At 34.7% G+C, this 24,046-nt stretch overlaps 1 protein-coding gene across 1 annotated transcript; it reads right to left on the bottom strand.

Annotated features, from left to right (window-relative positions):
• Positions 1-14,243: 14,243 nt before the first annotated feature.
• On the bottom strand, positions 14,244-15,074 carry Nxph1 (neurexophilin 1). The gene has a single exon (XM_052172821.1). The coding sequence runs from the start codon at positions 15,072-15,074 to the stop codon at positions 14,244-14,246; it is 831 nt and encodes a 276-aa protein (XP_052028781.1).
• Between the last annotated feature and the right edge of the window lie 8,972 nt (positions 15,075-24,046).

Below are 24,046 nucleotides of genomic sequence, written 5' to 3'. Positions count from 1 at the left end.
TTGGCTGCATGTTTTGAAAGTAATATTGAGACTCTGGTCCCGTCCTCTCTCCTTTTGCTTCCCAGCTACCAGGAAGTGAACATGTTTGTACCACCACGTGCTCCCTATCATGAAGTTCCACCTCACCACTGGTCAAGAAAGCAAGGAACAATGTAATCATAGACTGTAGCCAATGATTGTGAACCAAAAATAAATCATTCCTCCATTCTGGTATTGCACTGCAATAGATTGCAAACACAAGAAATTTCATAAAAATTTGTTGTGAAATGTATCAAAAAATTCTTTATCTTGGTGAGAAAGTAGATGAAGTTTTCTAATACTTGTGTGATAGTTTACTCATGTGAATTTTAATAAAAAATTGAAAATTGGCATTTCATTTCTAATGCAAATAAACTGGATTAATATCAACAATATAATTTGGTGTAAAATATAATAGTGTTTTCTGCATGCCTACAAACTACCTCATTCCTCACTACAAAACACATCTATCCTCTGATAATATTGCTATAAGATTCTTCAATTAATTTTAAATTTTGTTTGTCTTTTCACTGTATAATTGGTTGTAATTCCCTGTTTGCATAGACCTTATATCAATTCCAATTAAAAAATATCAGATCATTTAGGAATGTCTGGTAGATCAGGAATCAGGAATTTACCCCCCTGTGACCTGAACCAGTGATTTACCCAAAGACTTTACTTTCTCGTCTCTCTAATACTGTTGTTTGTTTGTTTGTTTGTTTGTTTGTTTGTTTTTTGCCAATTTGAGAAGATAGATAAAAAGTAAAATGACATAATAATAGAATTTTTAAAACAAAAAACAGTATTTTTGACACATAATCCAAAGGAAGTTGATCATATAAGATATTCATAGATTTATGATAAAACAATAGGTAACTTTAAAAATTCTATAAAAATTACAATTTATATTCAAATTTTAAATAATTCAGAAATCCTACAGTCCTAAGAAGGACCTGTTTATGGCACTATTAAGTCATTACTTCCCTCAGTTTTAACATGATTTTAAAAAAAAATGTGAGCCCATTGATTACACAGGGAACTTTGGCAAATGAAGTAGAGTATATTCAATTCTCTAGAACTATTTGGGCTGAGGGTGCAGTGCAGCCCAGTGGTAGAGCACTTTTTAAGTATATACAAAACCCTATGTTTGATCCAAAGTAGGTTATAAGTTTGGATATACTTTTAAAACAATTAAGTTTTGGTTGTTTGCGATTGAAATATTTATTGATTAAGAACTACTACCATGGAAATGGCAATATTTCAAAATGAAAACAGGAGCTATGATTTTCCAAGAAGATATAATGTTCTAGCTCTGTAGGTACTGAATAATATAATCACAAACATGCATGCAGCAAAAACGGCAGACCGGCAGCCGAACAGGTGTTTCAAAAGATAAGAGCATTCACTCATATGAAAGGATTCTGGATTCAGTTCCTAGGAACTATAGCAACTGATTTATATATGCTGAACATGAGCTCACATAAGTGTACCACAGACTCATAAAATAAATGATAGATAGATAGATATAGATAGATAGATGAAAATACATCTACTTTAAAATGACATCAATGAGTAAATAGATGAAAGTAATAGTAATAGTTTCAAATTTAATGTACTTATTAATGGAAAAAGCAAATATACACAAAATCTGGAAAGATATTGAGTATCTAAATGTTTTCTACCAACCTGATACAGTTGACATTACACAACTTTACAACAAAAACAGTAAAACATCACTTTTAAGGTCATATGAACAAACCTTAACTAATAGAATATATGCTGACCTATAAAATACCGCTCAATAAATCTGGAGGTTACACTCATGTAGGCTATTGCCCTGAGCTACAGAGAAGATAAAAATAAGTAGCCAAAAGATGTGCAACAATTCTTGAATATTTAGGAATTAAACATCATATATCTAATGATAGTATGAACCAAAGACAAAAATACTTTGAAAACACATAATAACAATTAAATCAGCATATATCAAAATGCATAGACTTAGATGTCAAAGTGACAGAAATATGTTGAAAAGCAGACCATGTACATATGTTCATCATTAATTTTTTACAAACTTTTGATATTTTAACAGGGAGCACAGTTTTGTCAACAAAGATAGTGGAAGAAAATTATTCTCCATTGAAAACCCTGTATCAACTTTTCCACAGAAGACAAACGCTAACTTTAAATATATTGCATACCTCAATAAAATAATTATGCTCAGAGAATTCTGAAATAAAATATATAGAGACAAATATTATTAAAATAACAATAATGCATCAACTATTTAAATAATTTGAAATTCTTTTTTCTTAAAACCTAGACAGCTAATAAAACTAGGCAGTAAGCTAAGAGTGGACCAAATTGCTTATCTGGCAAGATTTAATATCCACAATATATATTTAAAAATAATGAATAGAAATTCTACCATTCAATTTCAAAATAAAAAAATATTTCAATAGACTATGAACAATAATATATTTATAGATTGTTAATAAGCATCTAAGACAGTACCCTGAATCACATATCATAAAGAAAATACAAAGTTAAACTACTAGCAGATAATTTTACATATGACTTATAGTAAATAAGACTGACAATGCCCAATGTGAAAAGTCCACAAGCCAACTATAACTCTAAACAATCCATAAGAATGTAAAATTAATAAAACCATTTCATAAACTAGTTGCTCTATTTTGCAAAAGTACACTCTTATGATCATAAAACCCATATTTCTAGTTATAATTATTTACCCTAAAGGAATAAGACTCAACACCACATGAATACACATTCACAAATATCCAAAGCAACTGTCTTCATAATAGCTAAAATCCAAGTGATTTACAGTACATAAACTTAATGACTCTCAAAAACAGTATAGAACCTGGTAAGCTAGTAAAAAAGAATGTATATTTCACCATTAAAACCTAGAACAAGAAAATGTTTATCTTTGTTGAAAGATGGCATACCAATTATGGTATTACACTGACCACAAAAAGACATAGGGACACATTTTAGGATGATGGGGATGTTCTGTGTTAGGCTTGCTATGTACACAGATGTGTACAGCTATGTATATATATATGTACACATATGTGTACAGCTATGTACAAGTCTATCAAGCTATATTTTTAAACTGATTACATGTTATTATTCAAATTTTACCTCAGTAAATGTGCTTTCTAAAATCTTTATGTACAAAGTATCATTTTTGCAATCATGACTGAAAATGAATATATGATTAAATACAAATTTGTAGTCTTGGCTTGATACAGAGTTTCTAGAAGCATTTTCCTATTCAATATTAATGACTGTTGCTTACCATGGGCCAATTGCAAACAGAATTCAGTAGTGGACTCAAAAACTGAGCAGGGGAGAAGCATAGCAGAGAAGAGGAGAAAGAATGGCAAGCCTGCAAGCCAAGTATGAAGTGTGAGAGCTAATACAACACACATGACTTGTTTGCTTAAGAGCTCTGAATGAAGATGGCCATAATGATAGACAATCTGTTCCTGGGCAGAATGTTATTATCTTGTCCCTTCCAGTCTGATGCAAATGAAGCAAAGCACATTTTATTGGACAGAGAAGACTTTCAGAAAAGCAGAACCCAGATGTCCCTCAATGGAGGAATGGATATCAAAAAACTGTGGTATATATACACAATGGAGTACTATTCAGCCATCAGAAGCAATGAATTCATGGAATTCTTAGACAAATGGATGGAGCTGGAGAACATCATCCTAAGTGAGGTAACCCAATCTCAAAAGAACACTCATAGTATGCACTCACTGATAAGCGGATATTAGCCTAGAAGCTTGGAATACCCAAGACACAATCCACATATCAAATGATGTCCAAGAAGAAGGAAGGAGTGGCCCCTGGTTCTGGAAAGGCTCAGCGCAGCAGTATAGGGCAATACCAGAACAGGGAAGTGGGAAGGGGTGGATGGGGGTACAGGGGGAAGGAAGAGGACTTATGGGACTTTTGGGGAGGGGGATCAAGGAAAGGGGAAATCATTTGAAATGTAAATAAAGAATATATTGAATTAAAAAAATGGTTCAAAGGAAAAAATGTGGACTGAGATGATAAGGAACTGAAATGCAAGGGAGACTTCATCCAGATCTGTTGCGTTACTGGAAGGTCACATACAACAATTAGAGAACATTTCATAAATTGTTGGGCATTGGCATATTTGAGTCAAGGAAATGTTGGCTCCTCCATATGCTATTTCTATTCATTTCAAGGTAAATAATATGACTTTTGTAATTATAATTGTGGTAGCCAAAAAAAATCTGATCCAACTTTTGAAATCTGCTTTCTAAAATTGAGAAACACTGAAAAGTGTAAATGCTATCAAGTTCTGTCCTAACATTCTATACGAATTCACCAATAGAATAGTAATCAGAGGCAGCACTCATAAATGTGGCACTAGTCTTCTTTCAATGGTCTTTATTCAGCACTTTTCCCAGATAACTCATTACCAGCAATGTATTTAGGATAAATGTAATAGTTAAGATTATTAGCTATTAAAACTATTAATTAAACTGTTATTATGTAACAGAAGATCCTAAACTATTTTCACAGAGGACAAGGATAAATAATATGAAATAAATCTCACATATAAAATCAGTTCTACCTAGTTTTGTGTGTTTTACAAATGGTATATGTCATCAAGAACCTATGACTGAAACCACTTGAGTAGCAAACATATTAATGTTTCTAAATAAATATAGATTCCATATGTTTAATCGATAGCACAATACTTTTGAATCAATTTTCCCACAAGAGTTTATTTATGTGGATCAAATGAATCAGCCCCGAAGGCACAATGACATACACAATTACATTAACCACACATTTTACTAGTCACATTAATTATGATAACATTTGCATTTTAGAACTCAAAGTTTCTTTCCTGTGTTGAAACTTTCTAATAGCACAATTTAGAGGAGACTAAGATAAACTAATGTCAGTACCTACAGATTTGGAAAAGGTTTGCCAGCAAGATCGGAGCATTCCAAAGACTTTTTGATGAAATATTTTGTTTTATTGTTTATTATTAATTTTTGTTCCAAAATTAAAATGAATAAATTATGTTTCAACAGTTATTAAACATTATTAAAATATTTGTTAAAATGATTTATTTCCTTATAGTTAAGTATATAATAGATGTACTTTTAAAAGCAATCTTAAGTTTTTAAGTTTTTTCACTAATCCAATTATTAATATGATTTATTTTACTCATTCAGTTTCACTGTTATTAAAATGTTGAGTTTAAAAACTCTCTTATATGCAAATGAAAACTAAATTTTCTCTTCCAATAAAAAAGCTGTATGTACACTTTGGGAGATTTCATAGCCAATATTAAATCCTGTTTTAAAATCATCGCTCTATTTGTAGACAATATGAAAATGTGTTAGATATCAATTTTAAGCAATTGGACTCTATTGAACATAAAATATATGATATAGTTATGTAATGTGCATATATGAAAATTACATGATGAAACCTATTATTATATTTAGTTATTATAACTTAATAAGAATCAAGAAACCTTCAGAATCCACTATGTACTTAATTGCCCCTTCCAATATACATTATATTTTTTCTCTCAATTTTTCAATGAATTAATGTAACATAAACCCTATGCAATATGAAAAAAAGTGTTCTTCAATTATTTTAAAACAGTCACAATTCAGGAAAATAACTACATAAAAATAACATAATGCATTAAAATATTATGAACAACCAAAGAAGATATATAGACTTTTCAAAGTCTATATAAGTTCCTTTCCCTTTCAAGGGTTTGGAAGAGATGCGCCAACAGTACTAACACCAGTCAAATAATATGTAAATTTAAGTAACTGTCAGCACATTTCAAAATGTGCCTTAAAATGTTTGCTTGCTTCAAGATTTCATTTATTTTCATTTTATGTGTATGTGTGCTTGGCCTGCATAGGTGCAAGAACAGCATGCGCATGCCTGATACCCTAATAGACCAGAAAAGGGCATTGGAACCTTGAAAGTATAGTAACTGATGACTGCTAGCCACCATTGGTTCCTGGGAACAGAACCAATGTCCTCTGCAAGAAAAGCTACCATTCCTAACCACTGAGCAGTCTCTGGGTTAAGTGATACATTTTAAAATAAATGCCAACCTCTCTATATAATCCCAATTTAAAACACAACTAAGCCATCAGTAGTTCCTGTTTCTTTCACATCTCACCATCTACAAATGAATCCAGGGCCCCACCTTGGCAGTATATCCAGAATTTAATGACTTCTTAACCTTGATCTGAATCTGACACATCTCATCTCTTACCTGCATTATTACAGCAGTTTCACACCTGGTCTTCCTGCACTCATGCTTCCCCTTTATTTAACTTAGTCCCAACATGTGATTTATCTGCTCAGAACCCTTTGGGTACTCTTATTGCAGTCAAAACATTGCTTCCTTTTACCTTAGTTTGTCTTTCTCTGCAGGCTTCTCTGCGCCATCTCCTCTAGCCTACACCTACCTACCCAAATCTATCGCAGCCATTCACACTACTGAGGCCTGCCCAGGCATAGAAGCACATTATACCCAAGTGGCCAGCTCCCTTCATTCTTCTGAATGTCACCAAAGAAGAACCAGTTATCAATGGTAAATGTGAACAATAAACTAATAAACTTCTCTATTCTTCATAGTACCTACTACCATGAAGCATACAAAGTACTTATTTAGTGAGGGTTGTCTTCTTCTGTGATTCACAAAGTTGGGTACTTCTAGGTTTTTTATGGCCATATCTTTAGACTCTACACAGTGCACAATGCATAAAAAGCATGCAATGAATATGTTCAGTGGATAAATGTATACCCAGGGTAGGTAAGGTGAACAGTCAGACATCTGCTTTCCAGTCTCCATAATTGCCTGCTCAGAGGCTCAGGAAGAATTTCTGTTGAAGTTTACAGATATCTGAAACACATAAACTGTTGGCCTGATAAAGAAATGAACTATTCAAATATATAATCAAGGAAATTAAGGGAGACTAGACTAGATTTGTTATAGAGTAAAAAAGCATTACACTGATATTCTTTATCATAAGGTTGAATAATATGTGTAATTCAGTATATTACTTAGAGAAATGATCCATGAGATTTCCTTAAAATTTCTGTGTGTCAGTTTGTAAAATTTATTACATTATTTGGAAACTATAAAAATGTGACCAGAAAAAAAAGGGGGAGGATTTAGAGTGTGAATTGCAAACATTATTTATCTTCTACTATCTCCTTCCAAATTCTGGAGGTTTCCCTTTAATCCAAAAACATTATTGTGATTATTATCTCAGCAAATATAAAATTATGGAGTTATACTGGATATAAAGTAGCAAAAAAGTCTTTGCATGCTAATATGTTGCTGTGTCCTTCAATAGATTTTATTCCACGATGAACCTGATTCACAGTGTCCTACTTCCGCTACCTCTGTAAAAGCACATCTACAAACTCCAGTGAATAACTGAAATTATACCCACCAGATATTATTTTCATAAACATAGTTAATTGTAGAAAATATCTACTCTTCTCTGGAACAAAGAATCCATACAAAAATCCTAGGCAACTCAGATATTTTGAGGGGTCTTCTCATGCTGTTCCAAAGGTTTCCTAAGCCTTCCACTGGTCATTATAGTATTCTGGCTTTATTTGGAAATGGAACCTGGTTTTCATTCACCACTATCCCAGTTTGTCATCTGCAAAGACCCACATCCCATGTAGTCACCCACAAGCAACACTGTCAAACAGATTTTGTATGCTTGCATCCTAACCATATGGATACATCAGCCTATACATTCAACGTGCTAACCTCCTTCCCTGTGTCCTATATGCTCCCTATTAAAAGCCTTGCACATTTCAGAAAATTTCATATATAAGCAAGGGTCTTATGTTGAAAGAACTAAAAACTTTCCCACGGGCATGCCATCATTAATCATGACATTTCTAGCAAAACAAACAAAACAAATCCCTTTTCTCTGTGATATAAATAAGGAGCACCATTTTTGAATGTGCAAGATGGTTTGATTACCTACCATATATTCTTAAACTTCCCAACGAACATGGGAGATATGATGCAGAATGTGTGTCCTAATACTTCAAGACTTCTCTTTTAGTACAAATATTTCATGGTTTAAGAAAAGATGAGCATCTCCCTGGTGGATGGGGTGGGGGAACTGGTAAACTACAGAAAAAAAAAAAAGAACAGAATTTTAAGCTCAACTAGTGGGGATGGAAACAGGGACAAAACAGGGTAATTGGAGGTGATTATGTTCAAAAGGCATTATATGCATGTGTGAGATTGTCACAATATAAGTCACAATGTATTTTAAAACAATGAACTAATATACGAATTACCATAGTGTCCAAAATGAGGAGTTAGGGGTATAAGGTTTGGAGGAGTTGCCAGAGATGAAAACAAGGCACAGGGAATTTGTGGGAGGATGATAATAGATTTATTCTTGTTATACACTGCAATGGTGGTGTATATATGCCCAGAAATATGCAACACTAGATACTGTATGCTTCTATAATTTATTGGATATCAAGTACCCCTCAATAAGCACACCCATTATCTTATGGCTTATATCAAATGAAATATTGTACTTTGTTTAATATAAAGTATGTTAATGATGAGTTACATGATGCTTTGCTGAATAAAGCCCCCAGTTTTATTCCTTTAACACATGAAGAGAATATAAAGTTGATGATAAGGCTCAGCTAATGATGAAGAGAATTCTCAGACTATACTGGAAGAAAATGAACATGATTCTAGTAATAAAAAAAAGAGCTGGTAGGAAGTAATCTCCTTCACACTGATGTTCTTTTAAATAATTATTATTTTGAGAAATATGTACAAGTAAATTTAAAAATTTGCATGAGTAGAAGTCTACTCAGTTGTTAGAATACCAGGAAACACAGTGAAACACACAAAGCAGTCCCCAGAGCTGCTTCAATGTAGGAACTTCAGGAAGCACAAAAATAAAGTTTTTTGCTGTATTTGTTTGCATAATAAACTAGTAAAAGAAATAAAATTAAAACATGTGTTTAAGCTATCTTTTCAAATTTACCCATGCACTCAACTTTATGCAGAAAATAACCTATGTTTTATATGCGTGAAAGTACTTCTTCGCGAAAACTCAATTCATAACATAGCAGCATAAGAAGATTCGGACTGAACACATGTAATAATTACTTGAGTCGTATTCAGTGAAACATAAAGGTACTGTGTTGAAAGTTTCCTAAGCAGACAGCAGATAGCAGACAGTTCCCTGAAATGAGACTCCGAGCAGAAACCTGAAGTAATTCAGAATTACATCACTGCTCTCCATATTGCTGATCTGCAAGTCTCATATTTACCAAGCTCGAAGGCATCTTTCTGCCTTCTGATCCAAAAAATGATATAATAAATAGTAGTTTGGGAAACGACCTTGACTGCTACATTGGTATATTGGCAGTCACAATCAGAGCTGACCTCTTCCTAAGCTGTGGACAGGGTAGGAATTTGTATAGGAACTTCGTCTGAAGGTTCCTTGATGTGAAATCATAACCATCCACTGAACAGATATCATACGGTATGTGTTCTCTTAAAACACTGTTAGAAATGCAAAAATGAAAACATAAATATACTTAATATAAAAGTTGCATTTAAGACAGGTTGAAGAATTAATTTTGGCAATGACTATTGTGTGTGTGTTTAAATGTAGTTACTTAACAGTTGCTGCATGTTACCAATGTTCTTGCTATATTACTTCAACAGTCACAATTGAAAGGATAAAGTCCAAACCCTTATTTGATTAGAGCAGAGTATCAGAGACTAGGAATGCAAGAGCTATTTTGTGAGGCCCTAACTTAGAATCTTTAATAATAAATCAGTGCTGGCCAGATGAGACTAGAAATGGCTGTGGGAGCTGGTGTGTTGGGGGTGCCCATCTTTAATCCCAGCACTCAGGAGGCAGATTCAGGTGGATCTATTCATTCAAGGCCATCCTGAACTATAGAACTATAAATCCAGGACAGCCAGGGCTACCCAGAGAAGAACGAATGTGAGTGCCTAATCCAGGTTAAAACCTAGAGTAGATCGAGACCTCCCTAACAACAGCTGCTGCAGCCTCCAAGGAAAGGCAACTCAGCTCACACTCCTAGTAATCTGGCCACCTCCCCGCAACCCATCAGTGATATGATGCATGTTCCTGCAAGGCAGAAATACAAACATTGATGTTCATTTGGTCAAACCTAAGACATTTTCCCAGATTCATGGCACTTGTGTTAGAATGTGTCTCTCAACATTGCTCAGAGAAAACTCAAAACTAGAATCTTTATTTGTAAGACTTGCATTTTCCACCCTAGTTAAGAGAAACATAATTATATATTCTACTTCAACCATTTTTTTAAACAGGGTATAAAGTTCAGAGAGCAGAGTCAAAGTTTTTCAGTGTTTCCCAGCAACCATTCTCTAATACACATGTGTCTGAAATCTAGTCAAAAGGTGACACAGTAATCAGATTTTAAGGATTCTGCTGAGGCCGTACAGATGAATTCGTGTTTTGACACTTACAAGCTAAGTAAATAGTGATAATATTTAGACAAATTATCTTCAAGTTTTTTATAAGGTATCTACTGACTTCTACTTGATTTGAATAAAAATAACACTAAATAAAAATTTATAGATTGACAGTTAATAAAGTGACTGCAGCTGATGTGTGAGCTAAGTCTTTGAAAGTTTACAAGCATATCCATTTGTGTTTGCTTCCGGCTAAAATTTGGCAGGCACAGTTCATGGTGAATATGCAAATTGCTCTTCCAAAGGGCTGTTTATATTGGTTAAGCAGCTTTTCTGTGCAAAACAGTGAAAAAACAGGAAGAAAACCATTTCTCAGGCTGCTCGGGAGTTGTTTAAATCTATTGTTTTAAAAAATATGGCTTATAATTCCTTGCTGAAATGAAGACTCTGGTAACACTTTTACATTTGACTCAAGGCTTCTCAAGTCCTTGCAGAATAATACTAGCATCTGCGTTATTATCACTATGTGTTCTTCTACAAACACAAAAGCTTCACTGATTGTCATGGAACCAAATGCTGAAACTATAGTATGCCAACTTTTTTTATTTTTAATCATAAACAGATAAAAATGACAATATCATTTTTCATTATGGGGCAAGAAACTATGATAACACATTTTGTTTAAATTTCAATTCTCTTAATTTTTTTTTAAAGAAAACTAGATGATTGGCAATCCTTTGCTTCCTTCAGATGCACTGTACTCCTGGAGGTTCTTTTATGAATCTTTTCAAAAGTGTAAGATAATCAAAGATAAATCAAAATGTTAGAGGTGTTTCTTTATCCCTACATAAAGCTCATTTTTTTCACAGGACCAGCACATTTTTAGACATAATTAGAACTTAGTTAACTAGCTTCCTGGAGTAGTGAGTTGCTCTAATAGAATTTTAGTATACATATCTGAAATCTCCACATTGATGATATTCCTCTACCTAATTCCTGGAAACCACAAAAAAGAATACTTTGGGAACAGATAAAGTGTTAAACTTTTGTGTCACCATGCGTTCTTGGTATAACATATGGTCAGTGTTGAAAATGTTGGAGTTTGGAAAAATATTTATAGGCCTAGAAAGAGTCTAAAAGTTTAGATTTCTAAATAATTGAAATCAAAAATTGCCTATGTGTTTTCATTTTGTTTTTCTAAAGAAATGTATAAAATGGCAGATAAATGGATCACAGTGTTAGGTATATTTTTTATGTTTGTCAAGATATATGAACAATGTTTTGTTGGGTGGGGGCATGGCAGAACAGAGTAGAGGGGCAGAGACTGAAGCAGATTTTTATCGCATTTTGAATTATAGATTAGAAAAAGACACTTCAGACCACAAAATAAATGAAAGCCACAGTTCAACCAAGAAAGAACCCTAAAGAAAACAACTGATTTCTCCCTTTATCTCTTTTGTTTGCTGGGAAACAAGTCTGAAGTAGTCATGATTTATAAGGATCAGGAAAGACTTATTTGGGAAAAGCATATGCAACAGCTGGAATGTATGAATCTCTCACTGCCTGTTCAGCCACAGTTCTTCTAAGTTTCATGAACAGTTTATACACATACTGACACCAATGGCTACCTGCATACGGCAGATGGTTCTAAGGACTCATAGCAGGGTACCCATTTTATTAACAGAATAGGACTTCTTCATGAGAGGGCTGATTGAGCTCTGGTTTCAGAATTGTGTGGCTTTCTTTCACCTCATCTTCCTGTTGTTTTCTCTGTGAGAAAGATTCCCAGCTTATTCAGAAAGAGAAAGGGTGACAATGACTGAGTGCTCTTAATTTGACTTCTTTGGCTAACTTTTGAGAGTCTTTATATTTCAACACAAAACCTGTGGTCTTAAAAAGGCATGACCTTGTACATTTCTTCAGCTGTTTATTTTTCTAGGATCATGTACAGCAACTGTAAAAATAAATCTTAGTGTCCATATACAGTGCTACATACATAGTTTGATCTCCTCTGGTATAAGTAATTTGATACTTGAAGCTCTCCACTGCTGTCCTAATTTCTCCAGTAGAACGGTGTCATCACAACCACTCAGGGAAATTCTCATCTTCAAAACAGCTCAATTTTCTTTTAAAGTGTATACATGGCCTTCACTTCAATACTCCAATTAAATAAAGACTGTACATGGGAGAAAGTCTACTCATTATAATTAACTTAGGCAACAATGATATTTTCCCTATGTTCAGGGATGATTTTTTTCTTCCTTGTTACTCTTGAATAGTTAACGTTACAGTGAACCAAAAGTGCATGCCATGTTTTATGCCACAATTATTTCCCAGGCTTGAGACTGAGACTTTTACATCATTTTAACTAGGTAGCTAATAGCAATTTAGATAATTCTGCTCAAATTCAAAGACATGTGATGCAAATCCATGGCTGTGTTCCAGCACATTCTTCTTGTCAGAACCATTTAAATCACCATGTTACACACGTACGTATTGAAACTCAACTTTAAGTGTTTTATTTTTATGTACATCTCTTTTTTTCCAGAAATAAAATATCTAAATACAGACAGTGTAATGTTGTATATGTATAGCTTTCAACAATACTTGAGCTGAATAAATGCTTTTGTATATTAAATTTGTCTTTTTTAATGGAGTTCACAGCTACGTTGATAAAATTGATTCCTTAGATCCTTTTTTTCTTTTTAACCAATAACAAGCAGAGAGACAAGTACAATTTAATATTAATAAGCAGCTCAAATAACACTTGGTTAAACTATATACAGTACAAACCATTCATACAAATGAAAGACTAGGATATTGAATTTGTTACAATATGTGTAGTAAAGATAAGACAGACACTTATAACTTACATGGTGTCTGCCTGGCATTTCCCTTCTTATATAATGATCAGAACTTGTGTCAAGCAGCCTTAGTTGGTCTCAACACTGCAAAGGTCCGGTGATAGGCAAGAAAAGCTGTAATCCCAGTGTCCACGCCCACATGTAAATTCCAAAGGTTTGCTCATCTTTACTGAGAATAAGCTCCTCCCTCCATAGAAAGAAACGCCATCCTGTATCACCTTGAATGTGCCTACTGTATGCTGGGAAAAAGCTACTACACTGTGTTGTGTTCATAAAATAAAGAATACTGAGCTCTAAAGACACATTTTTTCCATTTAACAAGCATATAACTCCTACAGTAGTATTCACCAGCACAGCTACTCCAAGCAGTAGGAATGCATGAGTGGGGATTATTGATTAGCATGGACTCAAGACCTTAAAAGAGATTTCCAGAACAGCATGTTAGATACATCCTCTGTCTAGTTAATTCTTTTTGTTTGATCACAGTTTATCCTGAACCATCATGAGTCAGACAATGCAAGCCCTCTCAAGGGGAACCATGATAGGTGGGAGCTGAAATGGGCAGGAGTGGGTGCTCATGTGCCTCTATACGTGACAGCATGTCTTCAGATGAGATTCTGAGATCTACGGTGATTCACAACTATGCTGAGAGATGAAGCTGACTGTGCAGAAATTACATCAATTGTTTTCCACTAGCGTGTGTGCACCAGTCAACGAAAGCAGGAGGGTAGACACATTCCAGGCGACAGATGTGACCTTCTTCCTTAAGGTAACAACCCTGTCCTATGACCTTTAACTCCGCAGGCTTCAGTCTCATGCCCTGTCCGTCTTCATCCAGAGGGGAAGTAAGGCGTGTCACTGTGGTAGTTGTAGTCGGGGCATACTTTCTGCACTAGTTTATAGTCTGTACTATAAAAGGAAATGTAAATACAGATCACCTTGAAGGGCTTGGAGCAGAGCCAGGACACGTGACTTTGGGTCTGCTCCTGGTAACAGGTTTTTGAAGGGTCGTAGTTGCAGAGCGTGTTCTTGGTGGCCTTGTCAACCTTCTCATATTCGATGCGACAGTTGAAGGACTTGGAATCTTTGGCATCAATCACGGTTTGTTGTGCCAAATCAAATTCCACGATTTTTGTTGGGGGCACCAAGCTGACAGATACATTCCCTTGACCCGTGGAATTATGCCTGAAATAAACACTAAACGTTCCGTTGCCGTGATCTACAATTTTCCCAGTTATCAACAGGTTTAGCTTCACTGTTTTGATGTTGGAATGAAAATCACCCCATCCGAACATTTTCTTAAACTTGCCGGTTTTAACAATGGGCCGTCTTTTGGCCCTGGGCCGAGGCTCCTGAAGATCTGTGGAGTTCCTCAGCCAGTCCCAGAGGTCTTGCTCAGAATAAGGTTCTGGGGTGTCATAGCGCAGGTCCAAATCTGTGTCATTTTCTTTACCACGGAAAGTCTGTGAGAGGAGCCGACTGATAGACAAGTCTTTGCTGCTTTCTGTCCATATGTGCTTTAGTGTGGATTTGCTGCTTCCTGACTTCAGAAGTTCCGATTTTCCACCGTTTGTTAAATTGGCACACGTGACCTGAGAAAACAATTTAAAAGATGAGTGTTTATTTAAGTCCCCACATCTAAGAATAGGCAACACATGCATTCCAGCCCTTGCTGGGAGTCTTAGAATTAAATGACTTTTTTTTGTTGTTGTTATTGTTCTTAAAAGCACCTCCAGTATCCGGCCACTGTTTATTAAGCTGTGATAAAATACCACTTCTATTTTTACTCAACAGTGGGAAAGGGGAGGTGTGGGTGGCAAAAACCACCAAGCCTGACCTGAAGATCCACATAAACATTGACTAACAGAGGAAAAGGCCGCCTAGCATGAGTAAGCCAAATTGAATTCAAATATCAACGAAACTAAAGTAAATAATCTCTCAGCACCAAAACCCACCTTTGAAATAAACTTTTACAATAATTATGCTATTTTTGGCTTCAGAATCGCCACAAGCTCTAAAACTATATGATCTTTACAAGTATGGTAGCTGATACCCTATTTCTTTTTTAAATTTTTGATTGTTTAATGTGAGCATTATATTAGAAACAGTAGTTTTACACAGATAATGTGGCACGTTTTAACTTGTCAACACATACCCACATGCACACACAATCATATGTCCTTAGTATCACAATCATAACCAATAGGCATAACACATAAGTTATTTTTTTTTAATTTCAGGGCTTAAAATGTGGTTGAAGAAAATATATGTAAATTAATATTTACTAGCAGGTAGATATTTGACAATCTGAAAAGCCAAACAAACTCGGGAGGATCACATTTGGAAGAGTTGTAAGAGTCACATTTGGGAAACATTCTCCAAGATCCTATCTTGCCTCTGTAAAGCAATTAATTCCTCAAAGAACTCAGGGGGTTTCAAAGTAACCAGATCCCTAATGATTTCAAAGAAACAATTGCTCATTCTGACATGGGATACTCAAGACCGACAATTTGTAAACAAAACCCAGAACCCACAGGAAGCAACAGCCAACAAAGACAAACCATTGGACACATGGCCTGAGGTTGTTGAAGGAATTCCCTTAGATGCCCATCGCAAAGCTTATTTTCCCAGTGAAGTCCTTTCTCAAACGTGAGTCTGATGACTACTCCTAAGTGAGGTGCATTAGGAATCAGAACTGCGTTCTAAACCATGCCTACCTGCATCTGTAGACTTATCCATGCATGCCTCTTGTAATGACACAGAGTCCTATCAACGATATCCTATCAGATGCTTATGATGGGGTCTACACTACATCCTGGACTCCATAAGCTTAGGAGCCAGGGTTTGTTCCCCACTCTATCACTACCTTAAGACAACAAAATGGTGTGGGACCATTCTCACAAATAGCAGTCAAAGTTGTTTTACTTGGAATTCTTATTCTTATTTCTTATTAAGAAATACTGTACTAATTTCCATATAAACTCACTGCATCTAAGATAAAATATGGTTTCCTTGTGGGGTTTTTTATCTCATGCCTTACAAAACCAAGCCTAAAACCTTGGAGAAACTCACACAAAAAACTAAGAAGCAAACAAAAAAAATCAAGTTTAGAGCCTACATTCTGTTGCATGTTCTTGGCATCTCCAAGGCTAGAACTCTACAACCTGTGCCAACCTGGACAAATACAACAGATCACAGTAGATCTTACAAGCAGACAAATAAATATAGAGGATCACATTCTAGGAACAGGATGTGTTGCAGAAAGAGTAGACAGATAACAGTGTGGACATGATCACACTTAAAACCAGCCTTCTGTTCACTGCATTCTTCAGACTTTTCGTTTATCATCTGCCATACAAACTGAGACTCTAGTGTCCTGAGATGGAGTAAATAGAACGTTTCCATCTTAGAGCAATGCAGGAAACTGGGAGAAGGGTGTCTTTGCTACCAATTTCCTTTTAGAAGAAATACTAAGTATTCTTTCTCCTGCCAATCCTGTTCTGCCTTTACACTGGTTTCTCTATATTCCCTCTACCCAAATTCTTTCCTATATTTTCTTTTCATTATTAAAGAATGGATCATATTCAAGAAGCATTCATGATTTATAACAGCAAAATTTTAACATAGACTGAATACTATGAGCTAAAGAAACAGAAATAGAAGGGGAAATATTATTTAGTGGAAGGGAATTAGGCACAGGAATGTATATAAAATAAGTATAAAATTAATTTCCCAACTATTCCTCTGCCTAATTATGTCAATCTGTTATGGGCTAATATTAGTACCTCCTATAAAGTGAAAATCAGGATAGGATAGTTTCAGAGTTAATATTATCCAGCAAAATAACAAAATGGTAGAAGCAGTTAAATTTATTTTGATAATTCCTTAAATTAAATGCACTTTAAAGTATACTATCTTAGGATGAAATGATATATTCAATTATTAATCACTTGCCAGCACGTGCCCTGGATTCAGTACCCAGCAATGGGAGAAAAAGTTTATATATAAGTAGCAAAAAAAAAAAAAATCTTACAATTGTATGACACAGCCAGTTATTATAACCTATTATATATGTGAGATGTAAAAGCAGTACTGATCCTTTAATTTTAGAATGTTTTTATGAGTATTTCTCTTTAATATTTCAATAATATCTATTTTGTAAACATTTAAACTTGTGCTTGCCTACAATCTTCATAGATAGAGGAAATAGATACTTTTCTCTGATTCTATTCCTTAGAGTTAGATGTGTTCCCATTGTTGGGCTAGCAAAGATAAATTCAAGTATACATAGAGTGGTTTTTATGGCACTTTATCTCAGAAACAAAAAAGGACTGTAATGTGATATTTCTGCCATGCACTTGTTAGCAAAACTATAGTGAAATTATCCCAAGACTGAGGGGAAAAAACACAGTGTGGCTTATCAACAGCAGGTAGGGAATAAAAAGGGGAAATTTGTAGGGGGGCATTTGGTTGAAAGAAGAACCACCATATCCTGGATATGCTGTAATTCTAATAAACAAGCAAACCTCTTTTTAGATAGAATACCTATTGTTCAGCTCTAAATTATATTCTGCACAGCCATCGTGATTATGAGCATAGACCACCTCAATTTCAGACTAGGCTTTGATCCTAAAATCTGTGTTATGTGTGAATCTCATTTATTGCATATAAGCTTATATTTTTCCAATCTAGAAACTAGAAGGTATTGCCCATACTTCTCACAGGGATGGTGTAAGACGTAGGACACTTCATTCTAAGCACCGAGGAAAGGGTGTGGCATTTGCTGAGCATTCACCATCAGTGTCAATACTCATAATCATCACAATGTCAAATGTGGCTCATGGACATGAATGCTTTTGGGTAATGTGACAGTATTTGCAAGTAGCCAAACTTCTGAAGAAAATCTGTCTTTAGCAGAGCTGTAAGTGTAAACATTTAAAAAAATATAATACTAAGAGTGGGAGACAATGGGCAAGATACATGCCAAAAGTTTCATGTAAGAAAGAATGACATAAATTCTAGAAAGCTGCTGTACAGAATCGTAACTCCAGCCAGCAAAATAGTCTTAAATACTCCCAAATTGGTTCAAAAGGCAGCCATAATGGGAATTATGCTCACTAAAATAAAATATTATAAAATATATCTTAGCAAACTTGAGAATATATATTGGATCTAATAATTAAAGGTGCTGGAATAGTTTTTAAGGGAGGGGGAGCACGTTATTTTCAAGTGACAACCTAAGAAACATGGCCTGTTAAATAAGCAGTAAAAGTCCAAATAACAAAGGACGAGTGTAAGTTCAGCTATTAAATAGCTCAAGCACCAAAAGCAATAAATGGCTCTGCCTTAGGCAGTTCCGATGCAAAGCCTTGAGCAGTGCAAACAAGAAGATGCGAGTGTGGCTTCCAAATCAAAACACCTTTCAGGGGTGTTTCTGCCATGCCTTTATACACTACGCACTCTTGCTTTTTTCCCCTCTTAGTTGGGGGAGAATAGTACAATATATGTGGGAGAATATCAATAATAAAATATCAAATAAACAATAAGACTTAACAATAGGTCTCTTGATATCTTCAGTATTAACTACTGTGATTTCTTTTATTTTATGAACTCACTAGCTATGGAATGAGACTCTGTTTATAAGAACTTCAGAAAACAAAAGCAAAGATAAACAGTGCATGCATGGTTCTTGATCACAAGAATTTCACAGTCTAATCTGAGGATAATCACTGTGGTGCTACCAGTAGCACATGTAATGTTCTGAAAGATACAAAGTTTAAAAAGAGCATGGATATAACACAGGAGATGATTTATGATCTGGAAGATTATATTGGCAGAAAATTAACTAGAGGGATTCTTCCACACATGTGGAGAATAATGTAGAAAAATAACAAAATCCAGAAGGGAACATGACAAAGAATGACATGGAAAATAGTTTCCTACCATGTCACTGTAACTTGATAAGTATCTCCTCTCTCTGTCTATCCCTGATCTCTCCAGCAACTACCAACTACTTCCTTCCTGAGTTCAAACTTTTATTTTCCATACAAAATGAAATCAAGCCAAGTAAGATCCCCATCAAAACCAGAGGTACTAAATGTATTATTAGATAGTTTGATATACCCATTCCATGATGTATGTGGTTATGTGTGAGCATATAGATGTATCAATATGCCTACACCATACTTTGGTATACCACAGCAGATTCCCTCTTTTATTTGTCTACAGGATGAAAATGAAGATGAGAAGGGGGAACAGAAGGAAAATTTCCATCTGAGGGCTCCAGGAACTTTGTCAACTACATGGGTGGTACATAAAGGAGACCACTTACATATTGTGAATGTTCTACTATTAAATTCAATTTTAATCTTAGCTAATAGAGAATTATTGAGATTGGGTTTGGCTGTTTTCAAGTAAGTAATCCTAGCTCTAGAAAAATCACCCACTAGGAATCAAGGGAAGATTCATAGAGAGAATCTTGAGACCTGAGAGGCTAGTTAAATGATTAATTGCAAGAGTTGCTGAGGAAATCAATAGTAAGTAGTGAAAGAAAGCAGAGGAAGTAAAAGACATTAATTTAACTGATATTTCACAGATAGAAATAAATCAATTTCATTTTTTTTAATATTTAGTGTTTTGAGACAGAGTATCACTATGTAGCTCAGGCTGCTCTTGAACTCATTATCTGGATCCTGTTTCTACATCCAGAGTGTTGAAATTATTGTGTGCCACAATGTCTGATTGAATTTGATTATTTACTGACTAAAGGCAAACACAAAAGTACTGAAAATTAATGAACTTTCTTATACTGTAAAGAGTGCCAAAGCAACAATTGTCTGGGATAAAAATTAAATGTCATAAAAGCATCTACAAATAATTCTTGCCATACAACTGGAATGTTGAGATATGGATCTGAAGGCTTAACAACTTACCAAGTTAAAAAAATTGAAGCATTCTGAAAAAAATTGAAATTATTTTCCTCATAATATTACAAAGAAAACTTGAAATGTTTGCTAACCGATTATTCTCTTCCAAATGATAGTGACAATGACGTCCATAAGGTATGTTTGTTAGTGTGCCATCCATTTAAATGGTTTAAAGTGTGTGCAGTTTTAAGACAATGCATCCTGAAGAACATAAGCATTAAGCACAGAGATAGAGTGCGGGTTTGAAATCAAATATTTATATCTGAGGCAGGAGCTTTGAATGGAAATATGGAGGATACAATGATCAATGCAGATGAAGTGTGTGACCATTGAAGACCAGCCCTGCCTTGGTTGATCTGTCTTTATATGTTGTATGCCCAAGCTTTTAAATTTTTCTTATCATTGACTTCCTATCATGCCACAGTGTTATTGCAGAATCATTGAAAAGCAATATGTTTTTATGAAAGAAACCATCCTTCAATTTACCTCTCACCTGAACTACATTTCTGGCCTTCTGAAAAAGAGGTGCCTACAAACACTCACATTTCCATATTTATAAAATACAATGAGATGCCTCTTAATTTTCATCAACTTCATCACTGTACTATTGATCTATTACTATTAGATACAGATATAAGTAATCCTACATCCATGTTAAAATTTTATTTTTTAGTGTATCAAGTGCATGAATGCTTGAAACCAAAAAAAAAAAAAAAATTAAGACAACTTGATACTTAAGCAATATTGCTGATGTGTGAGAATCTAATCACCAAATAACCTGCCTTATTTTTGCAAATTCATTTTGTCATTTTATGATTAATGTGCTGAATGTCTACTTCAGAACATCAGGTAATTCTAGTTAAGGAAACATTTTATTTTTGGCATTATAATTAGTATTTTACACACAGTATTGCATTTTATTTAAGCCATATGCACACATACACAAAAACTTGAGCTTACTAATAGAGTTTTTAAAGTTCTTAGGAAAAAACATTTATTTAGCTATTCCATAAGGTAAAATCATTCTTTTAAACATCCTGACGTCCCAGTCCCTTCTCTGACATAAAAATTTAGATTGTCTTAGTGTATAGGCTGTGTGCGTTTTACAGAAAAAGTTTGTGTAAGATAAACTACAGTTTTATCTATGCCTAAAAATGTTTTCTTTGGCCATGGATTATATTTGCTATAGATATTCATTCTTTTCTTAACTTGTTTGTTTAGTTCCATTTTGATCTATTCATAAATTTTTGGCATTTATCTTACTCACTTTTAACTCTCATTAGGTGGATTACATTAGCAATATTTTTGTTAACTTTTTATAACTACTTTATAGAAAAAAAGATGGATATTCTTGTATATGAAACTCATTTTTGTTAAGTTCTTCCTGGATCATAAAATGTTTACAGAACATAATTTTTCCATTGTACTCATGGCCTGTGGAGGTAAGGATGCTTGGGATACAAGAACCACTTGCTCAGAGCATGGTTTATGTCCTTACATGTGTTCTGTAGTTGCTATTGTAAAAAAATCATTCATTTTTCAGTCATATGATCAAGATGTGGGGGACATGCAGCCCTCAAAGACTTTCTTTTTTATTTTCAGGTGCTCCACTACCAATATCTAGGACACCTGCATTATGCCTGATAAACTAGTGGAAATGATTAGTACCACAATGCATTAAAATATATCATTTTCTCTGTGTCAAAACTTGCCATTGCAATATCACCTCACACTTGTTAAGGTAGTTAACATGAGATTATGAAAAAAAACCTATTAGATTGTGAATGAAAATAGCCATTTGTTTAAAGACATCAAATAGACCTACAATTTACTCCAGCAATCACATTGTTTGGTATGCATCTAAAATAAATAAGATGAGTATCTCAAAGAGATATCTGAATTCTCATAGTCAACCCATCACTGATTAGTGAATCATAACACCCAGCCACATCTTTATTTATGAATGAGCAGATTAAAACACACAAAGAATACATACACACATGTAGCAAGAGTACTTGCAGAAGACATCACATAAAGTAAAACAACTCACTCACTGAAATACAATCACAACATAAGCCCACTTGTAAGTTTGCCATGCAGAAGCCAAACTCCAAAAATAGAAAGAAGGGTTGAATAGTAGTTACCACAGGATAGGATGGAAAAAATGAGAATCCATTGGTCAACAGGTCCATACTATAACTTCCAAGTCATGGAATTCTAATAAATAGCATAGTGATTAATATTTATTAAAAATGCAAATTTTAAATAGACGAAAGACTAGTATTTAGTGTTCTAACCAAAAAGAGTTAACATATGAGATCATGTTGTAGCAAATTACTCATAGCAATCCTATTATAATGTAAACATATGATCTAACATCAAATTTTTATAACTTGAATATGGACAAATTTTGCCATTTTTTGTCAATTATCTTTCAATAAAACTCATCAATTATGTCTGGGGAAATCATCACCCCTGTCCTCAAGCTGTATTACAGGGTGATAGTGATTCAAACTGTATGGTACTGGTACAGAGACAGGCAGAAAAATCGATGGAATAGAATTGAAGACCCAGAAATGAACCCACACACCTATGGTCACTTAATATTTGACAAAGTAGCTAAAATCATTCAGTGGAAAAAAGATTGCATTTTTAACAAATGGTGCTGGTTCAACCGGCAGTCAGCCCTTGTTCTGGAAAGACTTAGTGAAGCAGTATTCAGCAAAACCAGAATGGGGAAGTGGGAAAGGGTGGGTGGAAGGACAGGGGGAGAGAAGGGGGCTTATGGGACTTCCGGGGAGTGGGGGGCTAGAAAAGGGGAAATCATTTGAAATGTAAATAAAAATATATTGAATAAAAAAAGAAAAATGCAAATCAACACATTCTTGTCTCCTTGTACAAAGCTAAAGTCCAAGTGGATCAAGGACCTCCACATAAAACCAGAGACACTGAAACTTATAGAGTAGAAGGTGGGGAAGAACCTTGAGGACATGGGCACATGGGAAAATTTCCTGAACAGAACACCAATGGCTTATGCTCTAAGATCAAGACTCAACAAATGGGACCTCATAAAATTTCAAAGCTCCTGTAAAGCAAAGGACTGTCAATAGGACAAAATGTCAACCATCAAATTTGGAAAAGATCTTTACCAACCCTACATCTGATAGAGGGCAAATAGCCAATATATAAAAAAGAACTGAAGAATTCAGACTCCAGAGAAACAAGTAACCCAATTAAAAAAAATGGGTTACAAAGCTAAACAAAGAATTTTCAGTCAAAGAATTTCAAATGGCTGAGAAGCACCTAAAGAAATGTTCAACATCCTTAGTCATCAGGGAAGTGCAATTCCAAACAAGCCTGAGATTCTCACAGCAGTCAGAACTGATAAAAAACTCAGGTGACAGCAGAGGCTAGAGAAAGAGGAACAGTCCTCCATTGCTGGTGGGATTGCAAGCTGGTACAACACTTGCAAAAAAACACTGATTTTTCTGGAAATCAGTCTGGTGATTTCTCAGAAAATTAGACTACCTAAGGATCCAGCAATACCACTCCTGAGCATATATACCCAGAAGATGCTTCAACATGTAACAAGGACACATGCTCCACTATATTCATAGCAGCCTTATTTATAATTACCAGAAGCTGGAAAGAACCCAGATGTCCTTCAACAGAGGAATGGATACAGCAATTGTGACATATTTACACAA

This window comes from Apodemus sylvaticus, chromosome 2 (assembly GCF_947179515.1).
Source record: "Apodemus sylvaticus chromosome 2, mApoSyl1.1, whole genome shotgun sequence".
Taxonomy (NCBI): domain Eukaryota; kingdom Metazoa; phylum Chordata; class Mammalia; order Rodentia; family Muridae; genus Apodemus; species Apodemus sylvaticus.
The sequence above is the reverse complement of the archived record's forward strand: the minus strand, read 5'-3'. Positions and strand labels throughout refer to the sequence as shown.

What these genes read in the sequence shown, in the direction of transcription:
- Nxph1 (XM_052172821.1), bottom strand. Translation starts at nt 15,074, where the DNA reads ATGCATGTGTTGCCTATTCTTAGATGTGGGGACTTAAATAAACACTCA.